At 37.4% G+C, this 26243-nt stretch overlaps 1 protein-coding gene across 2 annotated transcripts in view; it reads right to left on the reverse strand.

Annotated features, from left to right (window-relative positions):
* LOC102216565 (histone deacetylase 7-like) overlaps positions 1-22469 on the reverse strand; it is a 50300-nt gene extending 27831 nt beyond the window's left edge. The window contains exons 1-4 of one of the 2 annotated variants that reach the window (XM_014468390.2): positions 22122-22469; positions 7452-7642; positions 863-1043; positions 232-316 (exon numbers count right to left, since the gene is read on the reverse strand). In XM_014468390.2, coding sequence (XP_014323876.1) covers positions 232-316; positions 863-994 — 217 coding nt within the window. In that variant the 5' untranslated portion in view covers positions 995-1043; positions 7452-7642; positions 22122-22469. Of the gene's footprint in view, positions 1-231; positions 317-862; positions 1044-7451; positions 7643-11680; positions 12065-22121 lie in introns of those variants that run through there. The other variant, XM_023324742.1, reaches the window with a different exon arrangement.
* Between the last annotated feature and the right edge of the window lie 3774 nt (positions 22470-26243).

Raw genomic sequence — 26243 nt, forward strand, 5'->3', positions numbered from 1 at the left:
ATTAAATAGCAGTAGAGGGTTTCTCAAAACAAAATATAGGATACTTCTGTTACTTTCTTTTTTGGACTCTGTCATTTTGAGTATTTCCTTGGATTACAATAATACATGGCAGTAATGGAAATCCCCTTCGTTTACACTGAAAACTGTTACGCTGTGATGACTCAGACAGGCAGCCTGTCTGTACTCTGACAACCTTTCAGAAAATGTCTGAAAACAACACATTCAACTCACTCTGTTCGTTTTTATTCTTTGGTAACAGCTGCTGTGGGTCTTCTCTTTTCTCCTCCATCTTTCTGCGTCTTTGTTCAGTGTTATACTGTGAAGAAAAATTAGACATTAAACATTAGACCTAGTCCAGTCTTCTTTGTACCATACACATGAGATGTATTTAGGCATTTAGGGAGTGACACTTAGCTGCTGCCAATATTAGTTAAAAAACCTTTTGTACACCATTACTGGAACAAAATGCAAATATTGTTTACAGCTCAGACATAAATAAGGCGGAAATGATCTGCTAACAACATTCTGACCTGATTGCTACTTATATCTGCTGAGGTTTATGCTTGTGTATAGCTTATGGGGAAAGCAGCTGCTTTCCTCCTGTGGTTAATGTGGCAGGAGGTCTTTCGACATTAAACTGGTATGTTTTGTACAAATAAAATGCTGATACTGTGGAATGTGACAATACATAACAAACAAGCTCAGTTTCTTGATTTTGTACAGTATAAGTGAACTAACTAAAATAACACAGATTCCTTCTTACTGCATCTGATCACTCTTTTCATCTATGCTTATAAATGCTGGGATCTTTATTTGAACACATCTTTGACTGTACAGGACTAATGCCTCAGTGTCACATCACCTGCAAGTGGTGCTGGGAAAACTGAGAGCAATGTTGAGCAGTGAGATGTTCCAGATAGAATGAAGGCTGTGGAGCCAGCATGGCCGAATCTGGACGTGGATGTAACAGCCTGTGAGTTACAGTCAGATCCATGGGCTTGACCCTTCGAATGGCCAAATGTGACTGCTGAGGATCACATCCACTGTAGAAAGGAACAGAAAAAAGGAGGACAGATGATCAGTTGAGCGGTGACATTGGGTGAGAGTTACCTTTAGATTAGGGCTGAAACTAACAACTATTTCTCTAATGTATTAGATGTCAGATTATTAATAATGATCTCCCAAGGAGAATGTATGTCTCTTGAGACTGCTAATAATTTTTCAAAGGTAAATATGCATCTTTGCTCTTTGTTTTACTCATTTCACCAGAAGGAAACAAAATAGAGACCTCCAGTAAATAGAGCAAAACACAGATACTTATTTCACAATTGCGTGCTAACACAAAAGTTTTAGTTCACTGAATTTAAAAACCTAAAAATATCAGGGGTTATTTTTGAGTACAAGAAGTCCAACCGCAGCATTGTGGGACAAATTTACTCTCATGGTATAACTTACAAAAGAAAGAGCTGACCAGAGGGCTAGAAAAAGTGAACCTGGCATAATCTTGCAAACAATGTGCAAATATAGAGGTAATCTAACACTGACACCTGAAAGTAATAAATGTGCAGAGCCATGTTTCAGTACTGATGCAAAAGTATAGATACAGAATGTATGGAAGGTTACATCTTGCTGCCCTGGGGGTTCAGTGACAGTGAAAAAGATGTAGTTATGGAAACTGTTACCGTAACACAGCAACTATTCTATCATGACAACAGTCACTCACATCACAGCAGCTGGGATAGTGCTTTATATTTTTAGCAAAATGTTTCAGTTACTTCAAAAATTATTATTATTCCGATAACATCCAACCTGATGTTATCCAACTATAATAACAACCAACTCTCATTTCTTACAGTAAGTCAGAGTACGAAAGAAAAAAAAGAAATGTGCTTGATGTAGACAGAGTTCCCCTGAAAAAGAAAACACTCCACCCACACACTTACTTACTTACTGTGTATTACATGAGACTGAAACTCAAAAACAGCTTGTGACTTTATGACTGCAGATTAGTTTAAAAATCAAAAACACATTTTGTATAATTTAAGATGAAAGTTTGTGATTAGATTTGTTTGTGTGACAGCAAAACCAATGCAGAATTTCTGGCACATCTCTTTACAGAAGCAAAATAGTCACACTTTAAAAAATGTGAACAACGCATAATTTTTTCTGCATTTCTAAATAAAACACACAATACCAGTTAACTTTCAGCTGGCATGTGAGACTTGACAGTATGTAACAATGTTATTGCTTTTTCCTTTTAACTTGATATGTTCTCTTTTTCATTCTAACACACAAAAAAATTAAGGTACAGCTTGAAGAACCAGTCAGAGGAGCACAGTGAGTATTACCAAAAGAATGTCTGAGTGTTTTTAAAGAAATTAAGCAATCACTAGACGAGTGGTGGTGGAGGGGACTCTGATAGTCTGCAAACACTTTCACAGACACAAAAACACACACGAGCACCAAACAAGTCAACTCCCCTGAGAGAAAGGAAATAATCAGGAAGTCAGAAAAGGAACACCTGCGGTATATTTTTACACAGAAAAACTGCATGGGGGCTTTTTCTGTCATAAATGTTGAAGATTTGTATAAGCCTTGATTGCCAGGACAAAAGTCAATGTTAACTTTATGGCATTTCGTATAGAAGTTGTGGGATTTTTTTCAAAAGCAATTAAAGAATGGTCTGCAAATTGTTCAAAATCCCACTGGAAAAGATGACAAAAGCAGAGCAAACAAACTTGAAAGGTTGTGGAAACCTCTAGTACTATTTTCTAAAGCTACATTGCTAACATATCTGAGCAAGAGGGAATCCTTTAGACACTCAAAAAAAACAATTAGCATTTTAAGACTAATGCTTTTCTGGTTGTGACTTTCTGACATGCAGGCACTGAAAACAGACATATTTCTGTTGTGGCGATTGGTAAAAGTTGTAAAAGGAACTGAAAATCCATCTCGTGCAACAAAAAGTGCAGCTTAAAACGGTTACAGGCAATTTAGAAAAGAATACATCTAAGTGAGATCAAGTCATCCTGTAGGGATTCAGTCTAAAATACTTTCCAAACACCTGCGTTTGGAGTTTATGCACTAATGATCTATCTTAAGGCAGAGTTTCAGCATGATTCATGACATCTGACTTGACAGAAAACCAGCTTGGTCACTGCACTCTGCATTCAAAGAGCCAACTAGAGAGATAAGATTTCATCTCCATTCACCCTGAGGGATTAGAGGCACTCATGATTACTTCCTATCATATTACCACTGTTCTTCAGAAGAATTAAAACTATTATACGCTTCTTTTTAACTCTGCTTCACAGTGATTAATATGTTTGTAGCGAACATTATTTAGGTGTAGTATTCATTTACCAACTGTGCTTCACAAATACAATTACAGGGTAAAATCTGGTGGGAATAAGAAGAAGTTTGAGTTGATAAGATCTGTATGTTTGCTTCTCTCTCTCTAAAGTGTTGTTGTGCTAAAAATAGCAGGAGGCAAACTTCTGGTTTCTGTAATAGCATATTCGTTTCACACGATCATCCTCTTTTTGTGGGCCCAGTGCAGCAGCACACTAACACAAACACACATTCACACACGCATAACAAACACACATGCTTAGACTTTACTGGCGTGCATGCACACCCATGCACAGACAGAAACTCACACAGAAACAGTGACTTCCTGTTTCTAAAGTTAGTCTGCACCATAACATCCTCTAGGTTCATTTAGGCAAGCAGAAGCTGCTATTTTCGTTGAATGGCTTCACTGCAGCTCGCGAGATTCACAGATATTCTGTCAGCAGTAATTCTATTCATGCTGCAAATTAAATATTATGCCGACTTTGCTTTTTGACTAGACTAAACTTCAAGTTAAGTTAAAGTATAGATATAGATACCACAATTCCACAATTTTTAGCCTCCAGATGCTCAAGCATTTCACCCCCTGCGGTTTGCGTATGTCGAGAACTGAGCTCCTTAATACTGGACCAGCTCCTGAGGTCCATAACGTGACAGCTACTTCACCATGCTTGGCATCTTCTAGCGGGAGTACCCAGTCGCCCCCCGCACCCACTCCTCCTACGTTTATAGGAATCCACAGCTGCTGGGCACATTCTGTCCCCTGCTTCCGAGCAGCTGGAGTATCAATCTCCAAATGTGTTCATCCTCCTGTGTGCGTCCATCCTATGCACCCCGAGATATTAATAGCTTGCAGTTGTTTCTTTTGAGAGTACACAGCAGGCCTTTGTGTTTGCATAACCAGGGTCTGTTTGTGTGACAGTTGATGGTGCATTCACATGCATTAGTGCATCAGTGCTGGTGCATGTGTATTAATAGTCACCATTTGTTTCTTTTGAAGGAGCACTGAGGCTCTTTGTGTAAGTTTCAGTGCATGCGAGATGACCGATGTATTTTTAGCATCACCTGTCGACAAACACTGGCGTTATTGAGCACAATTATGCATGCACATGTGTTTCAGAACAGTGAGTTTGCTGCTTCCCAACATATTAATAGCAACACACCACTTGTCTGGCAGGAGTGCGTATAAGAGCTTTGAATGTATTATTAGTATTATGAAAGCTAACAAATGCTAACAAATTTATTTGTCTACTGTTTGTTGAAGTGGCAGTCAAAAACTTAAGTACAACTCCAAGTTACAGGAAAAAGGAAACATGTTCATGACAGTAAGGTCTCTGAAAATAGATTGCATTGAATGATAATGCCTCTTTCCAGGAAAAACCATACAGTTTTTATGCCATGAATTGAAAAAACATCCCGAGATTGTAGAGATTGGGAGTTGTGTAACTAAAAATTTATATTTTATTACTTTATCTAGAGCTTCATATTTTTTCGTGTGTTCAAGCAGCCTGTGGTCAATGTGATTTGTAGATGTCATGGTGTGCACGTAGCCCAAACTCGATTTACTAATTAGGTGATGATTGAACACAACTGATTGTTCTGGATTTTATTTAGGGATATCAGAGTACAGGAGGTTAAACAGAAACATGTCATGCACTTCCCAGATGTTATTTTTTTGAAAACATTGTGAAAGCCACTTGAGCTCAAATGTTGGGAATGTGCAGTAATGGCATTCTCAAATTTGAGAGAAACACTTAAGATTCAGACAAGCAATTTAGAATATTTTTGGAATTATTATTTTTTTCTGTATATCTAAAGATTAAGCATAATCCCTCAGAATTTATGTACAATACAACATTCAATCTTGCCACAGTAAATTTGAGGTTTGAGTTATTTAAAGTAACAAGCAATTCTACTGCTTTTTGAATAGTTGTTCAAATTCAGAGCCTTCTGGTAATGTTTCAGTTGCTGGTATAAAACTAATCACCACTGCTCTTCTTTTCCTCTCAAAAATTTATTTGCAGAAATTCTCCACAGTGCCACAACAATTTCTGAATACATACCTTAACATGACCTAGGACAACAGAAGGTTTCCCATAATCAAGACCTTTGTGAAAGTTTTTAATCCATCAGATTGCACATAATGTAAATGGTCTTATTTCTTTTTTGGTTTTATGTGACTTGTTAGTCTTTAGTAAGTATACGAGAGTGTGGTCAGAACAGGATGCGAGAGCTACTTTCTTCATATGATCAGGCCTCCAGTAATTATAGCATAGAGGACTGTAAGCTTTGTATTGCCCCTAGGAACATCTGTCTTCAGAAACTGTAACAGGATACCTGGATGTTTCAACAAGGGGCTAAAGGCAGTCTGCATCCACACTGAATATAATCATTCAGTTTAAAGAGAAAACATGTTGCCAGCATTTCCATGTTTACCAACTTTCAGGTGCATCATAAAAGCCAAACTAAATTTAGGACAAGTGAAATGAAAGTTCTCAGTCACACCTCAAAGACGAACCAGTTCATTAGGGCAAAGTTAATATGATTTTTTTTTCTCGTAGCATCAATAACAATGCATTCACAGCGTACATTCCACATGTCGGAAACCGGTTTGTATAGAACTAAAAATAACCTGGAAGTTCAGCAGGAACTGAAATTCTACAGTTCATTTAGTTATTTAGTGAAGTCAGCTTAGCTATTTGTTGAATTTATTTTTATGGTTTGATCAGTAATTTAATTTAAAAAGGGAATCTATTTTATAGAGCCATTGCATACACTGAGAAATGTTTATTTCTGTGAATTTGCATCATAATGGCATACAGCTATTGAAAGTCCGCAATCAGAAAATTAAAAAATATGAGCCTACAAAGAAATATGCCCATGTACTGCACTGTATGCACTCAATACTTGAATTGTTTTAATGACTGTATCACCACAGTTTGTCATGGAAATAATCAGCCTGTAGCACTGTTTATGTTTTGGGGAAGCCCAATTTACTTTAATATCACCATTCAGCTGTTCTGCATTGTTGTCTCAGTTGTCTCTCGTCTTCCACTGGACAATACTCCATAGACTATAAACAGATTTTAGTTACAAAATGAAAAAATACTAAATTAAAGCTTGGAATGTATCCCTCTGTGTTCAAATTAATTAACTTACCTATCATATTCCAATTTATCACAATGTAATTTGCATTTACAATTTTATAAAATTATTTTAAAGATGAGCAAAATCAATATGGTAGGTCCTATCTAAGGACACTAATAGTTTTCATTACAGCGGGTCAATGTTTCCATTCTGACCTGTGTTACATTCAACACTTCTGAAGAAGATAATGCTGAAAATATCTCAAAGACAAGAGAACAAAAAGTGTCCTAAATTTTAATCACACTGATATATATCTACACAACATTCTATATAAATTATGCTTTCTTTAAAGACTGCTTTTGAGCATACACTTATGATGCCAATAACATCTTAATCTTGCATTTCAGCTTTTATAAGCAATTGGTGTGAAATCATCCTGCTGCATTGCCTGTCAGCAACCTTCTGGGGACTACAAATGCAATCAATGCAGTGCGCTGGTATCAAACCTTTCATGATGTTGGTCACAGTGGGCAGGTTGAGAATTGGAATGCAGAAGCAAAAACTCATCCGACAAGATTCAAACACACAGGCCAACAAGTTGTTAAAATAACTTAATCTATTATAGGGGTTGAAAGGTGTTATTATTATTGGAAGGTTATATAACATTGCTAGTTATGTCCAAGAATGCAGTCATGAGAACTGCATCTTCTTCGAAGATATGTAGACCAAAGTATGTGACAGTGTGAATAAAATGACTGATGTTTTAACACCCTGGCTGACAATGATTACTCATGATGCAGTTTTGGGACAAAGTAAATAACAGTTTTTCTCAGTTTCACTTCGGTGCATTTCTCAGATCAGAATAGAAATTCTCAAAACTACTTATTCAAGCTTCAAATCCTTGTGTCACTTGTGCACATCAAACAAGCTGTTTCTCATTTCTTTGAGCAAGTTGCAAATGCCTTTGTACGTCCATGCAAGTGATTATGTACAATTCTCTGCTAAAAATGTACCTTTGCGCAGACGTATCCGGCAGACGCCCACTTTGAGTCTGCTTGGAGTGCGCTTGCACCTCTGTGGAGTGAAGTACACCCGAGTATGTGGGAGCCTTTTGACTTCTTTTCCTCAATCTGTCCTGAATTGGTAAGTTTCTCCCAGGTGAATCCTGACTTTCTTCAACATAGGTATGTGTGAAGTCAACAGCCTAAGAGAAGAGGAAGAGAAGTGAGGCTGTGAAGGAGGCGTTAGGAGGCAAAACAGAAGAGAAGGCAGAAAATGAGTCAGAAAAACTGTTATACTAATTGCACATTTTCAAATACATTGTGTGAGCAGTATCATAGTAATATTACCATGAATTATTCAAGTTAAGAATAGGCCTGGACTTAACCTGATGGGAGCTAGTAGTTTATTTCTTTCATGTGAAATAGATTTAGAGACTGGTCATCTTTAGCACTGATTTAATCCAATCAGTGGCCTCTACATCTCATCTTTACACTCTATCTTCCAACACGCTGTGATCCTGATATTACCTAATGTTACGTGAAGGAATTCCTTAGCACACCCACACAGAAACATTAGTGCACGTACTGTACCTTATTTTGTTTTTAACTCATCTGCCTTAGGGATGATTTGACTAAGAACTCAGATTCTCATGTTGACTTCTGCTAATAGGTTTGGCAATAACTGTGAATCACTATTATTGCACAAAGGGTAAAGTGATTATACACAGAGAAGGGCTTCTTTGTTTTAAATTCACCCTGAAGTCAATAAGAATGATATGACTACCTTCCAGTGCTAGCCTCTGCTGGCTTTAATAAAGTTACTGATTGTTGACTTCCACTCTTACCCTTTGCTTTTTTGCCCTCTCTATCATGCTATCTTCTTATCAATTTCTGTTTCTCTTTCTCTCTTTCTGTTTTTGTCTATCTCTCTCATTCTCGCTCTCTCTCTCACACACACACACACCCGTACACACAGAAATAATAAACAGCAAAGTGATGGTCCCTTTGCTGTGTTGTTGAGAAGCAGACTGTATCAGTAGTCAGCTGAGTTGATCTTAAATCAGGAACAGGAAATGTGATCTGGGCCTCTGGTCGATCCAGAACACTATCCCTATTGTCAGAGCACTGCTGTGGCTCACACGGGGAAAACACTGCTGACTTTTAAAGGTTATCTCTTCTGGGAAAAAGGCTGGCATTACCTCTTACAATTGTGGAGCACAATTATGTGTACTGGATAAAATGTATAGTCTTAAGCTTGTTGATTTAAAAAACAACAGCAGACGGGTGTCCACTGCCAGTGAAAGTACCATAAAATTGTATTTTCTGCAAATGGTTATTATACAACTGAAGAGTTGAATCACAAATGCTGAAAATAAATGATTTAACCTTGAGGTGGAAGAGCCCTTTTCAGTATGACTAGTCATCCTTATAGAAAAGAGGAAAAACAGTCCACAGACTAAAAAGCAAAACAAAAAATCTTTATAACACTAATGTCCCACAACATTATGTCCAGCTACAGTTAAAGTAACTACATAAAATTGCAAATAGAAAGTGTTAATGGATGTCCTTCTGTTTTGGCCTTTAACGCATTGTGCTGAAATCTACAATAACTGGACTTCAGCTGTGGATGGTTTGTTAAGGAGTCTCAATGCTTCTGAATAGTTTTGACATCTGATCAAACAGATCAGTGGCTGCTTCTCCTTGGTATGCAGGCGACAGCTGTAGGTTGTTTAATAGAAAGTAACAACCATATTTTTGACTAGCATAAGTTGGCCTTTACACTACTCATGCTGATAAAAGGTAAGATTTTTTGACACATCACAATAGCCTAAACCTTTGGGACACGCATACATTCACAATAATCAGATGTTTAGCTAACGATTTGGCACTAAACAGTTTAGTGAACTCCCTAATGTCTTCTGGCTTGACCGATAAGATAGGCTCTGTTTGCAAAAGAAGGCCCCTGATAAAATTTGACAGATTAGTTATATGAAGCTCTTAATATATGCCAATTAGCTGCAAAACACAATGACAATTATTGAGATAAATGAATTTATTATAAAATTTAGGCCTTTTGATTCACCCCACTCTATAAATCATCACACCAGTCCTTCAGTTTAGCTGTTACATGTAAAGAAAAATGTACAAAATAAACATGACCATCTTGTTTCTTTAAAATAACTCAAACCATGTGAAATGAAACTCAGCTTCATACCTCAAGACAAGTCAAAAGGATGCTCACTACACACAAACTTGTGATAAGAAAGATATAAATAGAACACCATAGTTACAACTAGTTAAGCTAAGGTGTGGCCAGTTGCTGACACTAACTGCGTAAAATTGTTAATTATGTTGAGTTGAAAATGCCTTTGTTCACCAGGTCAGAACATTATTTCTTCATAAAGTTATCTTTAGAAAAAGAAACATAGGTAGATCACACAAATTTGTGACTTACAACACTGAAGTATAATATAAATGTGAATAGGAGTGCAGGTGGTCTTTATTCCTCTGGCATGGTGCTGATGAAACTAATGTAACTCTATCTCTGCTACAGTATTAAGACTATGACCTCATCTGTGCCGAGAGAGAGAGCTAACCTGGTCAAATGGGAAACTTGCACTATGTGTGTGTGTGTGTGTGTGTGTTTGGACTTGATTGTCCACAGGCAAAAGAAAAAACAAGAAAGCTTCCAAAGAGTTGGACAGATGATTTCCTCTGATTATTGTGGAGCAGCACACCAAAACTAAAAAGCACAGACATTTCTGGAGTTTTACTACTGCTTTTTTCACAAACAACAAGTTTAACTGGTTTCTAAAACTTTCGTGCTAGAAAGGATAACATTTTGTACCAGTACACAAATCATGATATCCATGCTCACTTAACTCACAGCATGTCTGTGTGTCTTTCTTCTTACTTAATAATTGTAAATTATGAACCAAGTTTTTCAAAACATTTGTATGACTTATTTTCATCTGTGCTCTTGTTGCATGAATTACTGCATCAGTATGCTGTGACATGGAAACAATCAGCCTGAGGCACTACTGAATTGTGCTACTATCGCTTTTATAGTGATCCTTAGCTAGTTTCCATGGCTCTGGTGTCTCATGGCAATATCCAATAGGTTCTCTATTGCATATTACTCCACCCATGCTTATCAATCACTTTAGCATAGTGATACCAGTGATCATTAAACCAGGTACTGGTTTAACAAACTTCTCACAATGTGGACAGGTGGAAGGTCATATTGGAAAATGAAATTAGCATCAACATGAAAATTGTCAGGAGAGGAAAGTGTGCAATGTAGATGGCAAACAGCTACACTGTCTCTGAATTTAATATAACACAGGAGTAGACAACATGGCTAACTAAATCATGACTCAAAATCTTGGACCATGATTTGCAAAGGAAATGAGCAACAATACAATCATTTTTCTCCTTACAGTGGGTAAAATGTTTAAGAGGTCATCCCTGGTTCTAGAAGGGATTAGCAAGAGAAATATGCATATCCAAAAGTTTTCCTTCCACTTAACTTTACATTGGATACAGCACCCTGAAACCCCAGCTTCTTAATCAATGACTCATGTGGAGCATGTCAGTGACAGTCTGTTGGGTACCTATTAAGACAGCTGTCTTCCCATGATTGATTGGGCCATAGCACAACATTATTGTTTTTTAAAAATGATTTTATAGGAATTATAGTACTTTCTGAGAAGCTGTTAAACACAGCTATCAAATTATCAAAATAAAAACCTATATCTATGGCTTTCAATTCAAGTAATGTTCTAAAAGAACTTTTCAGTGATATTCTGAAACACTGGTTGACTATGACTGAGGAAACAGTACTATTCAAAATTACATCCTCTGATTGTGCTTACAATTACCATTATTGCACAACAGAGCACTACATCAACATAAAAACTTCATAATTTGTGAACAACTATTGGTAAGTCATTTCTTGCAGTTGTTAAGTCAGTTGTGACATATATGCTACAAATCTAAAGCCTGTCTGTACATGTCCTCTTTATAAGACAAACAAATAGCACAAAATGACTCCAGCTGATTTAGCGTTTAGAGCTCAGCTTACATTTAAATTCCCATTTCCCACTCTTCACGGGAAGCCGGTAATGTAGTTGGCACGCTGATGACAGCAAAACAGCCCACTACTAGTGGGCTTTTTTTTTTTTCACAGGAAGTCTTAGAAAGTTGTTTACCGGGCATGTTAGCGTGTATACAATGCCTACCTTTCAGGCTGTGAAGTTCAGAAGCGACACATTTTTAAAATGAGGTCGCCTGGAAAGCCGGTGGAAATCAGACAGCAGTTGTACACGTCGTCTGTGAACGTGTCCTCATCATCCTCGAGGACGGACGTTGTTCTTAACGAACTGGTCGTTATAGTAACAGTTAGCGGACGGTTTACTGCGCCGTTCCAACCGCCAAAGCGCGCGCCGCTGTTACTGCAGCGCGAGGAGCTCCTGCTACAGAAACAATTACTATCCACCGACACAGAGCGCTGCTGTGCATTTATGTGCCTCTTCCTCGCTCGCTCTGACAGCCTGTCGGCGGCGAAACTGCTCATAAACCCCGCTGGAACGTCTCACTTTCATCTGCGAGAGCTGCTGGTGTTAGGGCTCCATCTGCTGCTGAACTCGTCTGGGTGAGGATGAGCATTGCGCGCGCCAGCGCGAGCGTGGGTGTGTTCACCTTTGTCTCACATCTGGCTGAGAAGTGGATGCATTGAATCCTGCCTAACAAGATATCCTAGCTCTAATTATAAATATCTATTAATAGTACTGATATCTCTCCACTTGTGGAAATTTACAGCAAAACCTAAAGCGCAGAATAGACCTTATTTTCTATGTTGACTTATTATAAAGAAATCCGTAAATTAAAAGTTTTTATGTAGTGTAATATAAATTCACCTGTCCATTCAAGTGATTTTTTTTTGTTTGCAATTAAACTAAAAAAAAAATTTTCAGCCTACAGAAAAATCGCTGCATAGAATTAATGAGATACTGATTGATTGAATTGACAAAATAGGGCGGGAAATTGTGTACTTTTCCAAGCTGCATAATCTTTGTTGTACTCTAATTTACTGAAAATATATTCATGTCAAACCACAATTTAAATGTATGCATTTCTGTTGTAACTGTAACCAGTAAGTACAAGTTGTTATCATGTAAATATGATCTCGACGAGTTTTTTGTGTTGTGTTTTAGTATACAGTGACTTATTAAATAAAACAATGAAGGGTCATATTCATAAATATTTAAACTCCGAAGAGCTGCTTTGAGTGACAACAAATCTGTAAGTTCGTAGTTTTCATTGAAACCAAATTAGTGAATATTTGTAAACGAGGAAGATATTCAAAATGCACCTTATTACCTAAAAAAAAAAGCTTTCCGTGTTTGGATTCAGAAGAAGATTTTAAAGTAGTTTGAGTCAATTCTGGAGAGGAGAAAGATGGGATTAAGAGAAGAGGGATTAGGGATGTACTTAGAACAATGTCTGCAATGGTTATAAGAAGTAAGAGAAATTAGATTATGAATCTTTTAGAGACATGTGATGCAGTGTGAAAAAGCTAGATGTCTTCTATAAGTGAGAACACAGAGCAAATCTAAAGATAAAACAAATGTGAATAACATATTGTAATAAATTAAAAAATTAAATAGTTGTACAAATAAGACGAAGCACAAAAACACATATATGTGTTACAGGCATAAGCATTTTTGTAATTTATATTTGGTATAATAGTGCAAAACTAGATATAAGTTAACTAGGAACTTTGACCAAATATTTTATTCACTTTCTTTTAGATCTGGGGTGATACTCTTGTAACACTTTATTGCAAAATAAAATGCTCTAAAAATGAGTTTGTTAACAAAGCAATCTGTGAGAATAGAAATCTAAAAGTTAACTTGCAAATTTAGCACTTAGTAGAGACGTATCATAAAAACCTGCCATTCTTTTTGATCCAAAAAAATACTAATAAAACTAGGTGATCAATTACAAAAAGCAGCAACAAAGAAAATAAACTAATAAATACAGTCAGACGTTTTCTTGGCACTTTTGTCTGTCTTACTTGTAGCAAAATGGGGGTTTTTTCAGTTTATTATCTGTTTAGACATCAGATCCACCATTGATGGCAAGCCCTGTTCAGTTTCTGCAATGAAAATATGAATGCTATTATTGGATATCACTGGTAGTCATGTTAAATAAACAGGAAAACACATTTGCATGCACCTCAGTCACCCTCCCAAGTATGCAAAAATACCAGTTCTGGGAGGGAAAATCTGAAAATGAAACAATGAGTCACTGGTGACAATCCACAGAGCTTTACAATAAAATAACTCTGGCTTGCAATGACTGAAGTAAACCCAATTACTAACTTTAGACTTTGATTAATGAGCAAATTAAGTGTCTTAGTTTGGAGTCTCTCAATTCACCATAACAATAACACTTGGATAATACTTGGATTGTACTTATGCAAAACTGCTTTGAAATAAAAGGTGTTTTATAACCCTGTTTAAATCTAATATATTATTATTATTATTATTATTATTATTATTATTGACTGGTGGCACTGGGTTTTATCTGGGATATTAAAGTAAACACAAATACACCCCACACTTTGAAGATTTCTGTAGATTAAGAATTTGCACATTAAATGCATTGAAATTTGTGATTGTAATGCATGTTAACATGTTCAACCAAGCCGCCCTTATGTTCAGAATTGAAACCTATGGGAAATAGGGAAAACACTATGGCACCAGATGGAATAACGTTACAGAGAGTGATGAGAAGACAGCAACAGACTGCCCAAAAATGTAAATATGGCCATTAAAATAATTTGGTAAACCACAGGGGCCTGTGCGAAATTAGTCAAGCCAAGAGGACAGCCTCAAATTCTAAGATCCATCCAAGCTTTTTATTTGTCGTTTATCCTCCACTAACTTCAATAAATTGCATTTTAATTTGAAGATCTGACCATCATGTGAACCCTCTGGACAAGAAGGTTCTGTTTTCAATCACATGTGCTTATAAAGTCGGGCACAGACACCCGTCCAAGAAAATCTATTTCCACTCGATTTTCCATTCTCACATGTTCTCCTCCAAATTGAGATTTTTTTAGGTCTCAGAGTCATCACCCTGCTTGTGGCCAAAACCAAACTGCCAAAGATAAGCCGATCTCTGTGAATGCCGCTTTTAAAAGCCAACAAAGTAGACATTTTTTTCATGTGACCCAGACTTGGTTCTGGCCTACTGAGGCAGTCAGTAGGTTTTTATTGCTGCCGAGATAAAATGTTTACCTAAGGGGAAATTTGTGGGATGGGTTAAAAAAAAAAAAAAAAAAAGTAAGAAGAAGCTACCATCAACAACAGAGTATGTTTTCCCCTGTACTCTTGGCAGGCCATCTCACAGTCACAGGGTTGACTGTGGCCTGAACAATTTGAGATACGTTCAAGCAAATTGAATTTCATAACATTCCACTTTAAACTCCACATTCTTGACACAGTGCTTCTCCCAGCAGCAGATGTAGAGAGTGCCTGGAAACGATTGCCTCTGAAATTATGGCATGCTTCCCCGAAATTAGACAGTTTAGCATCGATGCTTGAAAAATTAAACAGCGCAACTAAAAATTAATGTGCTTATTTATTATGGTTTCATGAGCCATAACTAGCATATTATTCATGTGAATGATGTCAAAACAAGACCTTGCATTTACAACATAATTAGCAGCAAAATCAAAAAATATTATGCACAATTATATTAAATTATTATCGGTCAGCCTGGACGTGAGTCTGAAGGACTTATTAAGCAGGCTTGCAGTGCCTTAAAAAATATCTACAGCATTTCAGATTTGCTCACATTACAATCACAGATTTTATAGTGCATTTTATTGTGAAAGCAACTGTGAAGTGGAAGAAAGATTGTACTAAAAGCTGAAAAGTGTGGCATGCATTTGCAATAAGCCACAACACTAGAGAACCCCACTATGTTGTAATATCAGCAGGAGTATTTTATTGTTTCCCATGTCCTTCACAAGGTTTGTAGCAAATTTCAGATTTATTTAAACAATGGTTTTCTTCTTGCTGCTCTTCCATTAAGCTTAGATTTGTGGAGTGCAGAACTGAAAGTTGTCCTGTTCACATATTCTCCCCGCTGAGCTGCGTATCACTGCAGCTTTTCCAGTCGCCATGAGCTTCTTGGCTGTTTCTCTGTTTATTGCTGACCTGATCAGTTTAGTTACATGACGGATGTACAAAATTAATATTTCCACCCACCACTAAAACACAACTATGAACAGATTTACCCCTGTTTGCTCCATTTTACAACGAAAATGCTGTTTCTGCACATTGATTTTGTTTCTGCAACATCACAACTGAAAAAATAATCAAGATGAACCATTCACACTGAATCAAACAAAGCTTTCTTTGTGTTTCAGTTTGGCCTGTTAAATTCTTCCAAGTTTTAGAAACTTCTAATTTGCACATGGTCTCAGTGTAGACTAAAGTTTTATGATTTAAAGGCACATTGACTCATGTTTAAATGAGGTTTGAACATAGAAACAATGTTCAAATCAAGTCTGTTCTTCAGTGGGTGAGCTGTATTTATTAATTACTTCCAGGAAAAATTGTTAGACATGCTTTTTTTTAGATTCAAGAAGTAAAAAAATGCACTCTAGAATATTTAGATTTTTATTTGTACAAAAGTTTGAATCTATGTATCACTTTCCTTCAATTTATGAACTAATTTCTTTTGTAACATGACATGTCATGACATTCCAGTTTGCGGCTATGACGTGATTAAATATAAAAAAGGCGCGGGGGGTGTGTCCTCTGGTATGTCATGATCGGAGGTCAATGACAAATCCCCTAGAAAGAGTTTAAATTAAGGGGCTTCAACACATCTTTTCACCTTACATTTAATGAGAATTTAATCGCCAGGTTGTTGGAGAAAAAATATATTGTGGTTGACTCTCAAAGCAGTTTGATTCCCTGATAAATTTCCAAAAGCAGAGAAATGACAGATGTTCCCTAATGTGGGTAGAACTCCAAGGTGGAGGCTTGTGGCCAGTGGGGCTCGCTGCTCTTCCAGTCACAGGAAGCCGGTAGGAATGAGAAGAATGCAGTCAGGCAATACGGTAATGGAGGGAGCAGCAGTTGCAGGGCAGATTGCCAGAAAAACAAAAAATACTCGAGGAAAAGATATGGTGAGAATGAAAATTATTAAGGCATAGGGCAGGGAGGTGTGGGGGGGGGCATTTACCAAATTATATACGAAAATAAGATTCAAAATCAGGTAAATGAAAACTCTCATCTACATGAAGTACATATGTTGTGTTCGGATGTTGTGGGTGGAAATGGTAAAACTCTACTTCTTGATAACAGCTGTTTAGGGCGGATAACTTGCATTATGTCGGAGGGGTCAATGAGTGAAATGACACAGCAGATCACTGGGATGTGTGTGGAATGTGTGGAGTTATCAGTCGGACAGATTTCCTGGCAACCAGTGGAAGCCAGAGACCTATAAACAAGAATGTGCTTTTTTAACGTCCAGGGGGTCACCCTATCGCGCAGACACATATATGCACTCTGGAAAGTGGAAATAACATGGACATTTACAGCAGGTACAAACATTGTGAAACTGAAAAGCTTTGATGTGCCTGTTTTTACTTTTTCCCCTTCTCTGTTCCGATCATTTTATTTTCAAGTTAAAAGACTATTCCACTCAAATTGACCTAATTTTTAAAAACAACAACAACAAAAAAAACACTAATTTTAGCAGCATCTTGAAGCATTTTAGGCTGATTTCTGTTGTTGAGATCATCAAGGTATTATTGGTTGTCAGCTACATCAGAATGATTTTCAACACAGTATTAAGTAAACTTAGGGCTTGGACAAACAACTTTTGGGGATACACACTGACTCTAACGGGTGGAGTTTTAGCAAATTGGATTTGCTTCTTTCAAATTCTATCAGAACTTATTGGATTTGTGTCATGGGAGGCTTGAAATTGGGTAGCATGGCTCTGACTCTTTGTTATATTCCTTGAACTACTGGAAAGCTTTGTTTTTGTGAGCAACTGCTGTTGTACTTTTGGTGACTTGGGTGGGAACTATAACGGTAAAGAATGTGTTGAATGTCAGTATAGGCGAGGTTTCCCAGCAGGACCATCACATTAAATGAGAGCTGTTTTAAGTTAAGCAGCAAGGTGAAGGTGATGGATTTAAAGGCAAAACAGTAGTCAGAAGGCTGCAGACATGGGGTAATTATATGCAGTATTGATCCAACTGAAGGAGCAAAGAAACAAACAGCACTGCTGGAGAAAGGAAGCCAAATAAATCATTGAAAACAGACTAATCTAAAACTTGGCAGATAGGAGTCAGGAAAAGAGGCCGACACAAAGGTCTGGCAGTGAGCAAAGGAAGCCTGGCAGAATGTAAGCTGAGGAAACTAAAGCCATATAAACAACAGGTGAGTGGAAGTCAGTAAACAAAGGTCAGGCGTGTTGACAGCGAGGGTAAAAAGGGACTCAAGTAACTCGGAAAAAGTTCACAATGTAAAACAGGAAGCAACGAAAATCAAAATAAACTGAAGCAGGAAAATACTATGTGAACACAGAGAAGCAGAAGAACAAAAGGTATGATTGTAATAAGATTTGTAACAATAAGTAGCATATACTGTATTAACCCGATTCAAAACTGTAAAAACAAACTTAAAGCAATTTATTTTACCTGCCAGTTTTTCTAATTATTGTGTTTGTTAGGATGTTTAGTCACTCCCAATTCAAAAAAGCCCTGACATAACATTTTATTTTATTTTTTGCATAATTTTCGTATCATAAGCTAATATTTGTCAAGTAACTTCACGTTTCACAAAACCCATTTGACTGGTCCAATGACAAAGTACATGTTATGCTCCAAATACCTACACGATATGGTAGGTTACCTTAATAAACTGCCCAAAAGTCTGAGATAAAACATTTTTCAAAAAAGTACAGTTGTTCAGAATGTGAATGTTCAGATTACTCTTGTTAATGCATTTTTCTTAAAGAATATTCCTTAAGGTGCTGTTATTATGATGAAAATGGTGAAGTGAAATTAACTAGGAGAGCGTTCTAGTTATTTTAGGGTTTATGTTGTGAAATTAGTTGAAGTTTAATAAAGAGCCCAGTTTGAGAGAAATGCTACAGCTAACATGATCAAATTACTATAAGCCACTCTGTCCATGTCTCAGGCTCATATATTGCACATACTCTTTCACAGTAGATTATGCTCAGCTGTGACAGAGTTTTAAACTGTGGACAGATTTTCCAGATTACTTTCACCAAAGCTCAGATGAGATAGACATTTCTCAATTCCCAAGTCAAGCTATACGTCTTTGGAACATGAATGCAAGTCATAAACCACTAAAACAGGAGCTTTAGAGGTTTAAATGCAAACTTTAAATAAGTCTTGAGTCTTACAAGGAAAGTCACAAGTGTATAAAGCTCAAATTGAATTCTGTCCATATGACATTAGAGCACAACTCCAAGTTAAGTGATTGGTTGTTAGAGTGAATTTAGTCTGTAAGTGTGAGTAGATCTTAAGGGTTTGAGCCAAATCCCAAATCTTTGAAGTTCACATCAAGTCTGGATTCTTGAATTTTTAAGATGAATTGATGTTTTGTTTCTAAAGTTTGTCCACATCAAGTCTTCAGTCTTCACAGTTCAAGTTCATGTCAAGTCTTTAGTCTTCAAGAGGTAGTTCAGGTCTGAGACTGAAGTCTTTAGAAAATCAGTCTATGTCAACATTTAGAATGCAAATCAAAGTAAAGTCACTACTAGAGTCTTTGAATAAACTAGTCAAGTCAAGTGAAGTACAGAGCAGTTACAGCACGAGTCGAAATTCAGTCTTTTGAGTGGCATTTCAAGTCAATTTAGTAATGCTTGGAAGCATCAATTAACGCATCTGTTTGTGGAACTGTGACTTACAGCAAAGTCTCAGACATCTCTGTCAGAAATTCACAAGCGAAATCACATGACGTTTTCATTTTCACTGTGGGATAAAACTTATGGCATAGAAATAGTTAAAAACCAAAAGACCCTCGCCTTGCCTAAATGTATAAAGCAGAAATGTTTATTTCTTTCTTTCATCACTAGAACGGTGCATGGTAAAAAAAGAAAAACCCAAACAAACCAAAAAAATCTAGAGTATGTTTAGGTAGGTCTCACTCAGCTCAGCGTAGCAGCTGCATGCTGACTTTGAACCTCGAAGGTGCTGGAGGTTGTGAATAGCAGTGGGAAACCTCTTCAGGCTTTCTGCTCCCAGCACGAAAGCAAAGATTAACCACAGAGAGGAGTGATAGTGCCTAAAGCGCCCGTCTGGTTTCTCTGGAAAGTGACTATGATGTTGGAAAGTGCTGCTTTACGACGCCTTCACTCTCCAGTGACAGCTTGTGTGGAAAAAGTATACGAAGCACATGAGCGCAGAACAATGTGTGCAGATATGAAAGGTTTAAGATGTGGTATTTAATACATCAGCGGCGCAAAAGTCTCAACAGTGCGAGATTTCACTCAGGCTGCTTTAAATTTAGCATTCAGGTTAAGGATGGTGAAATATCTTCATATCCACCAGGGGTCAAAGTGAAGAAAAAAGTAAAGGAAATCAAATATCTTTGATACAAGGGCTGTTCCTGCTTTAATCCACTTACTGTAAAGCTCTTCAAGGTCATACTGATAACCAAGTTATTGAAACCAAAGATTTACAAGTTACAACCTGATAAAATGTCATTTTTTGGAGGGTCTTCCTTATTATGACCTTACTTGAGTTTGCAACCTTTCCTGATATTTGCAACATTCACCTGATTACAGCAGACACAATGACCAGTGAGGCAATTTACTTCAGTTTGCTAGACCAGATTACATTATAAGCACAAATTGCTAATAGATCAAAAGCTGCTAATTCATTTTGGTAAAAAAAAATGAAACAAAAAAAAAAACTAAATTCAAAAATCTTAACATTGTGGTGTGTTATTCAGTTCAGCCTCTTTTGTCATTTTGTATCTCCTGTTACCCCTAAATAAAATCCAGATGTGTATCATTTAGTATCTGTCAGGTGAGCAAACAGCATCACACACACCAGAGATGCTTAATGAGCATCCCAAAATGGAAAGAGTCATCATGTTTACAATGTTTGTGTGAACCTGCAGGCCTCAGTGTCCAGTTACTTTGCTGCTGCAATAATGTTGAACAGTTTTCGTTGTGTGGACGGTGGAACTGTGGTCTGAGAATGAAAAAAAGCACGAGTTGCTCTCTCTCAACTTCAGCATTTAGCAGTCAAACAAACATGAGGTCTGATGAGTTATTTTACTGACAGAAATACAAAACACTCGAGATTATAATGTTTCCCATTCAGTTTGCCTGCCCAGACTGATCTTCAATTTTTCCTTACTTCCCTGGAAATGGTTCAAACTTTTTATGAAGTGGGTTCTCCTAAAAGCTGCAACTATCAATTACTTGTATTACCAGCTAAAATGGCCGAAATGCCAAAGATAAAATCTGCGAATATTTTTGCTTCATTCAACCCCAATAAAAACAGAAAATGTATGACCACACGAAACAGCACGTTTTACGAGTTTTGAAATATGTCAAAGCACAAACTTCCCAAACTAAACAAAACATGCTATTATTGCTAGTCCCTGATTTTTGTAATGGACACGGAACACAAGTTTGATTTATGGGCTATGAAACCTCATAAACTTGCCTAAAATTAGAGCAACATAGGAGAACAAAAATAAAGCAAAAAAAGTTTGATGTAACGGGACAAAACGTTGGCAGCAGAGGTTTTGTGCAGGAACCTTTATGAAGCGTACGGACAAACCAGGAAGAGGAGATGAAGAGCAAAACATAACGTACAGCAAACACACTTTTATGACATTTTTTTCTTATTATGTACCCTTGGACAAAATGCATTGCATATAAGGAACTGCATTTAATATTTGAGAAACCAGTGCTTAATAAGTGTGAGCTGCACTGACTGATGCATTTAAAATACAATTCTAGAGGTTCTCAATGGGAAAGCGACTTAATTACACTGACTGTCAACACAACTCCTTCCCACATCATCTCTACCTCACTGTCTATCTAACCCCTTGTTTCAGTAGACTCAAGTTTTGTTTCTTGTTTTTTTTTAGTCTCTTACTACTTTTTGTGGACATACTTGCTCCCCAGGGTGGGTGTTTCTGCTTCCAATTTTCTACTCTTACCCATCCTGGGAAACGGCACTTACAAAATCCAAAGAAATGAAACCAGAAAAAAGAGAAGCATGTGTGTCTATTAGTCACCACAATCTTTGCTTCTTTTTTTTCTTTCTTTCTTTCTTTCCCCACTTAGCATATCTGTGTAATTTCTATGGCATTTGCATTAGCCGCAAAACTGAGTCCAGAATAAACCAGTGCTTCTCCCAAGATGAACAGAACCAAAGCTGACTGCTTCCCAGGAGGATAAGTGAAGATGAGTCTTAAAACAACAATCTTACCAGCAATACAAAATTTGAAAAGAAAAACAAAAACTGCCCATACTTTGTGAAGTCTTCACAAAACACACTACGCCCACTAAAATTCTGCTTGGCTTTCACACTGTGCACCTTTCTGTCCTATAGCAAATAAAACCATTAGATGAGAACTGAGATCAAAATCCTACCGGTCCAGGGAGAGCTTCCTCTGTTGTCCGACAGCAGTCCAGTCAATCAGCGAGGCAGCAGCAGGACGTCCCGGTGTGTGCTTGGGGAGAAGATATCTCTGCTTTGACAGGGGAGTGGTGCTGCAGAGCTGGAGCCCGGCCGTGCACTGACGAAAGGAGTCACACAGACAAACTGCTTGACACTACGAGCGCCCTCTAACTTTTCAGTGTCTTGTACTTTCAACTCACTTTCTCTCTCTCTCTCTCTTTCTCAAACACACATGTTTAATCACATCCCCTTTATGTTCTCTTTCACAGAAGACACTCTGCCCTATCATCCGCTCGTCAAACTTTCTGCCGGTGCTGTCCTTGCGGTAGAAGCTCTGTGAAAGGGAGAGAAGGAGGGAGGTGGTGGTGGTGGTGGGGGGGGGGTTACAGGGCTGGGATGACTGTGGGTGCGTGCACGCGAGAAAGAGAGCGCGACTGACTGTGCAGTCACTTGTGTGTCTGCTGAAAGACAATTGCAGGAAGTGTTGTTTCAGGATGAACAAAGTATAGAAGACAGCAATGCAAAAAACATGCATCGAGATAAAAAGGATTTGATTCAGTGCTTTAACAGTCTCTAATGCTTCTATTTATTGGATTTAAATGGTTGAAAGTATAGTGATGCAAAAGTTCTATTGATGCATATTATTCTGACACTTTATCAAGATTTACATACGTTTTCTTTTCTTTTTGGTGACAGATGTCTTTTTGTGTGTTGTTGATTTTTTTCAGTTTTTCGACTTCAATTAACAAAACGTCACATTTCATTATGCTTACAATGCATAATGAACATTTTCTTCAGATTGCTGACCAGACTCCGTCAAGAGATTTCATAAGCATATTTGAGAAAGCAGGGTTACCTGTTGCCTGGTAGCAAGAAGATCCTAGGTTCCAATCCAGACCTGGGGTCTTTCTGCATGGCGTTTGCGTGTTCTTCCTGTACATTTTTGGTTTTTCTCTGTGCAAAAATTGGTCTCTCTAAATTGTTTTTAGGTGTTGCTATGTTGCCCTGCAACCCTAACCCTGATTTTATGTGATAGACTAAATGAAAGTGTCGCATAGTTGAGAAGTAAGAGGGCAGAGATAATTGTGGACAATTTTAAAAACTTTCCTTAAAGGAAAGAGTGCTTACCAAGACTCATACCATTCTGAAAAATCGGGCAAGTATTTTCAGAAAAGCAACCAAGAAGCCTAAGTTAGAAGCTGGAAAAGCTAACGAATGGCCTAATAAAAGTTCAGACTTAAATACGAAGCTTAAAAATTGATGTTCGCAGAGACTCTCCATCAAATCTCACTGAACTTTAAGCTTTATGTTGTTCTTATTACCAAAGATCAACATGGAAAATTTTAATCTCTGTTATACTAAGTGGGCAAAGATGTACCCCAAAACGTTTCCAACTTAAAGCATGTTAGTAATCATTAAGGCTGAATTAAATTGTTATGCTACAATTTTCCCAATTTCTATTAGTTAAAATCAATAAATCAATAAATCATTTCCTCCCACTCCAAAGGTATGAACTGCCTTGTGTTTTCTTTTCTCACAAAATCCCAATAAAATGTATTGAACTTTGTGGTTATAGTGAGAACAAATAGGGCAAAGTTCAAGGAGTTGGAATACTTTTCCAAGGCCCTGTAGGCTTTGGATTGAAAAAAAAAAGAGAAATCACATGGTCCTGTTACTTCTGTGTAAACACACAAATGGAGCATTGAGTTTGATTACTTACACGAGGCAACCCCAACAATCACATTTCAGCTCGAGTAGAAGTCAGGAAGCTGGCCATTAAGGAGAAAGGGTCCCACTGTGTTACAGATTTTAACCTGTTAAAGTTTCAGTGCGATTCCATCCCTGCAAAATCATGTTGGAGTGGCAGGTTCCTTAAGTAGGACTGATTTTTAATTTGAGGGATGAATGTTAGAGCAAGAGTTTGTAGAGTGATTTTCTGCTTGGACGTCACAATAAATTTGAGATCTCAATAAAACTGGGATTTAATTTGCAAGAAGGACTTTAAGTTTATCGCTCAGGCTAACTAGTGATTTAGTGAGCCTGAGTGATTTTACCTCTACCCCCCAGCAAAATACAGTTGAATACAAAGCCTATCCTGTTTCCTTTCATCTAAGCAATGCTAAACTGTGACTAAAATTTTCAAGGGTTAATTAAACTTAATTTTTGTCTTCTCTTTCATGTTGGTGTAGCTAAAAACATGTTTGTGAGACTTAAAATGTAAAAAAACTAAAGTGGATTTAGTGAATCATCAAATCCTGTCATGTTTTGCAGAGTGTTTATGTATTAGGATGAATTCAGCACTCTGCTGCAGACTCAGAATGGTGTACTCTGTTTGACATTACAACAAAGTCTCATGTGTTAATGACTTTATTATCATGAAAGCGTAATACTCTATACACAGTCAATACTTTTTGGGTTAAATATTTTCTAGTTGAGGTCAATCAGAAAATAAATCTGATTACCTTGCTGCTGGAGCCACTTCGAGCACTTGGAAGGTCGAGGTGAGTCAATCTTCAGCGGTGCAGACAGAGCAATTCCATAAAGTAATCATCACTGTGGCATTTGACAGGTTCTTGTATGTATGTATTGTGTAGTGGTGTGAACATATATGGTTCTGGGAACGATGTTTAATGGGAAAATATGTTGTGTATGCTACAGTATTAGAAGCGCAGAAATGTGATTCTGGGATAAAGGTGGGCAGTCATGGTTCTATGTGCAACGAAACAAATTCTAAATTAAGAAGTGATTATTATTTTAAATATGTCACATATAGTAGATATAATAAATGTATTTTGGAAAATAGGCATAGCTGGATAAACTCAGAATGTCAGATGGAACCAAAAGGCTCCTAAATAAAACATTCCTTGGTATCTGTGGAATATGCATCAATAGTTTGTCGAGGTTTTCTCAACTGAGTAATGTCCAAGTTGTTACGTAGTTATTCTAGAAGTAGTTATTCTAGAAGAGGCGCCTGCTGTCACACAAACTAATCAGCTGAGTGTGACTTTTCTATAAAGTTACAGTAATGTGACATCTTACTTTTAGATAAAAGTAACTATAAGGGTAATAAATACATTAAATTTCACTTTAAAAATATCTAAACTATCCCTTACAAGTAAAATTTTGTAGGCAGCATTGGAGTATTGAAATATAATTTTCAAGGTCTCGTTCTGGGCCAAATAACTTTCCGGGCTACTTCATGACTTTCATGAAGTAGGTCTAAAAATGGACAATCAGTGTCTGAATAACTCTATTTCTGTAAATACGCAACATGTCCAGAATGTTTTCAAGCACAACTGGGCTGTTTGACTTCCTGCCGCAACTTTCATTCAGATTTACCTCAAGACTTTAACTAAACCAATCCAGAGCCTTCGCTCTTTTTTCCAGGGCCATATAAAGGCGACATTGTTGATGTGAAAAGGGTCATTGTCTTGTTGTATAACCCAATTGTGCAAGATCTTAACATCATGCACTGCTGGCCTGACATTCACCTTCAGGATTTTCTGGAGCTGAGTTCATGGCTTCATCAGTTACAGAAAGTCGCCCAGATCCTGAAGCAGTCAAACATCGCCCTATCATGTTTGACTGTTTGTGTGGCGTTCCCTTTCTAAAATACTGAGTTAGTTTTCAGGTTAGACTGTGTTAGTTTATCTTAGGTTCCACTTTTTTCTTGCCAGCAAGCAGAATAGTTTTTCAAAAGTCTTGAGGATCGTCTTGGTGTTTTCTGGGAAATGTGAGATGGGCCGCTGTGTTCTTTATGGTCAGCAGGGGGGTTTTGCCTTGCAACTCCTCTAGGAAATATGTTTTCCCAACCTCTTCTTTATTGTTGAATCATAAACATCGACCCCAGCTAAGTTAATTGATCGTTGATACACTCTTGCAATTATTTTGGTAGGCTGGTCACTCTTGGGAGGGTTTACGTTTTGTTCACGTTTTTTCACTTTGTGAATAATGATGACTGTAGGTTGCTGTTGCTCCAAAGTCTTCGAAATGGCTTTCCGAAACTTTTCAGACTGTTAAATGTCACTGACTTTGTTTCTTACCGTACTGCTTTTGCGATCATTCAGCCTACCTCATGTTGCTTAACAGGTTTT

This window comes from Xiphophorus maculatus, chromosome 20 (genome assembly GCF_002775205.1).
Source record: "Xiphophorus maculatus strain JP 163 A chromosome 20, X_maculatus-5.0-male, whole genome shotgun sequence".
Lineage (NCBI taxonomy): Eukaryota > Metazoa > Chordata > Actinopteri > Cyprinodontiformes > Poeciliidae > Xiphophorus > Xiphophorus maculatus.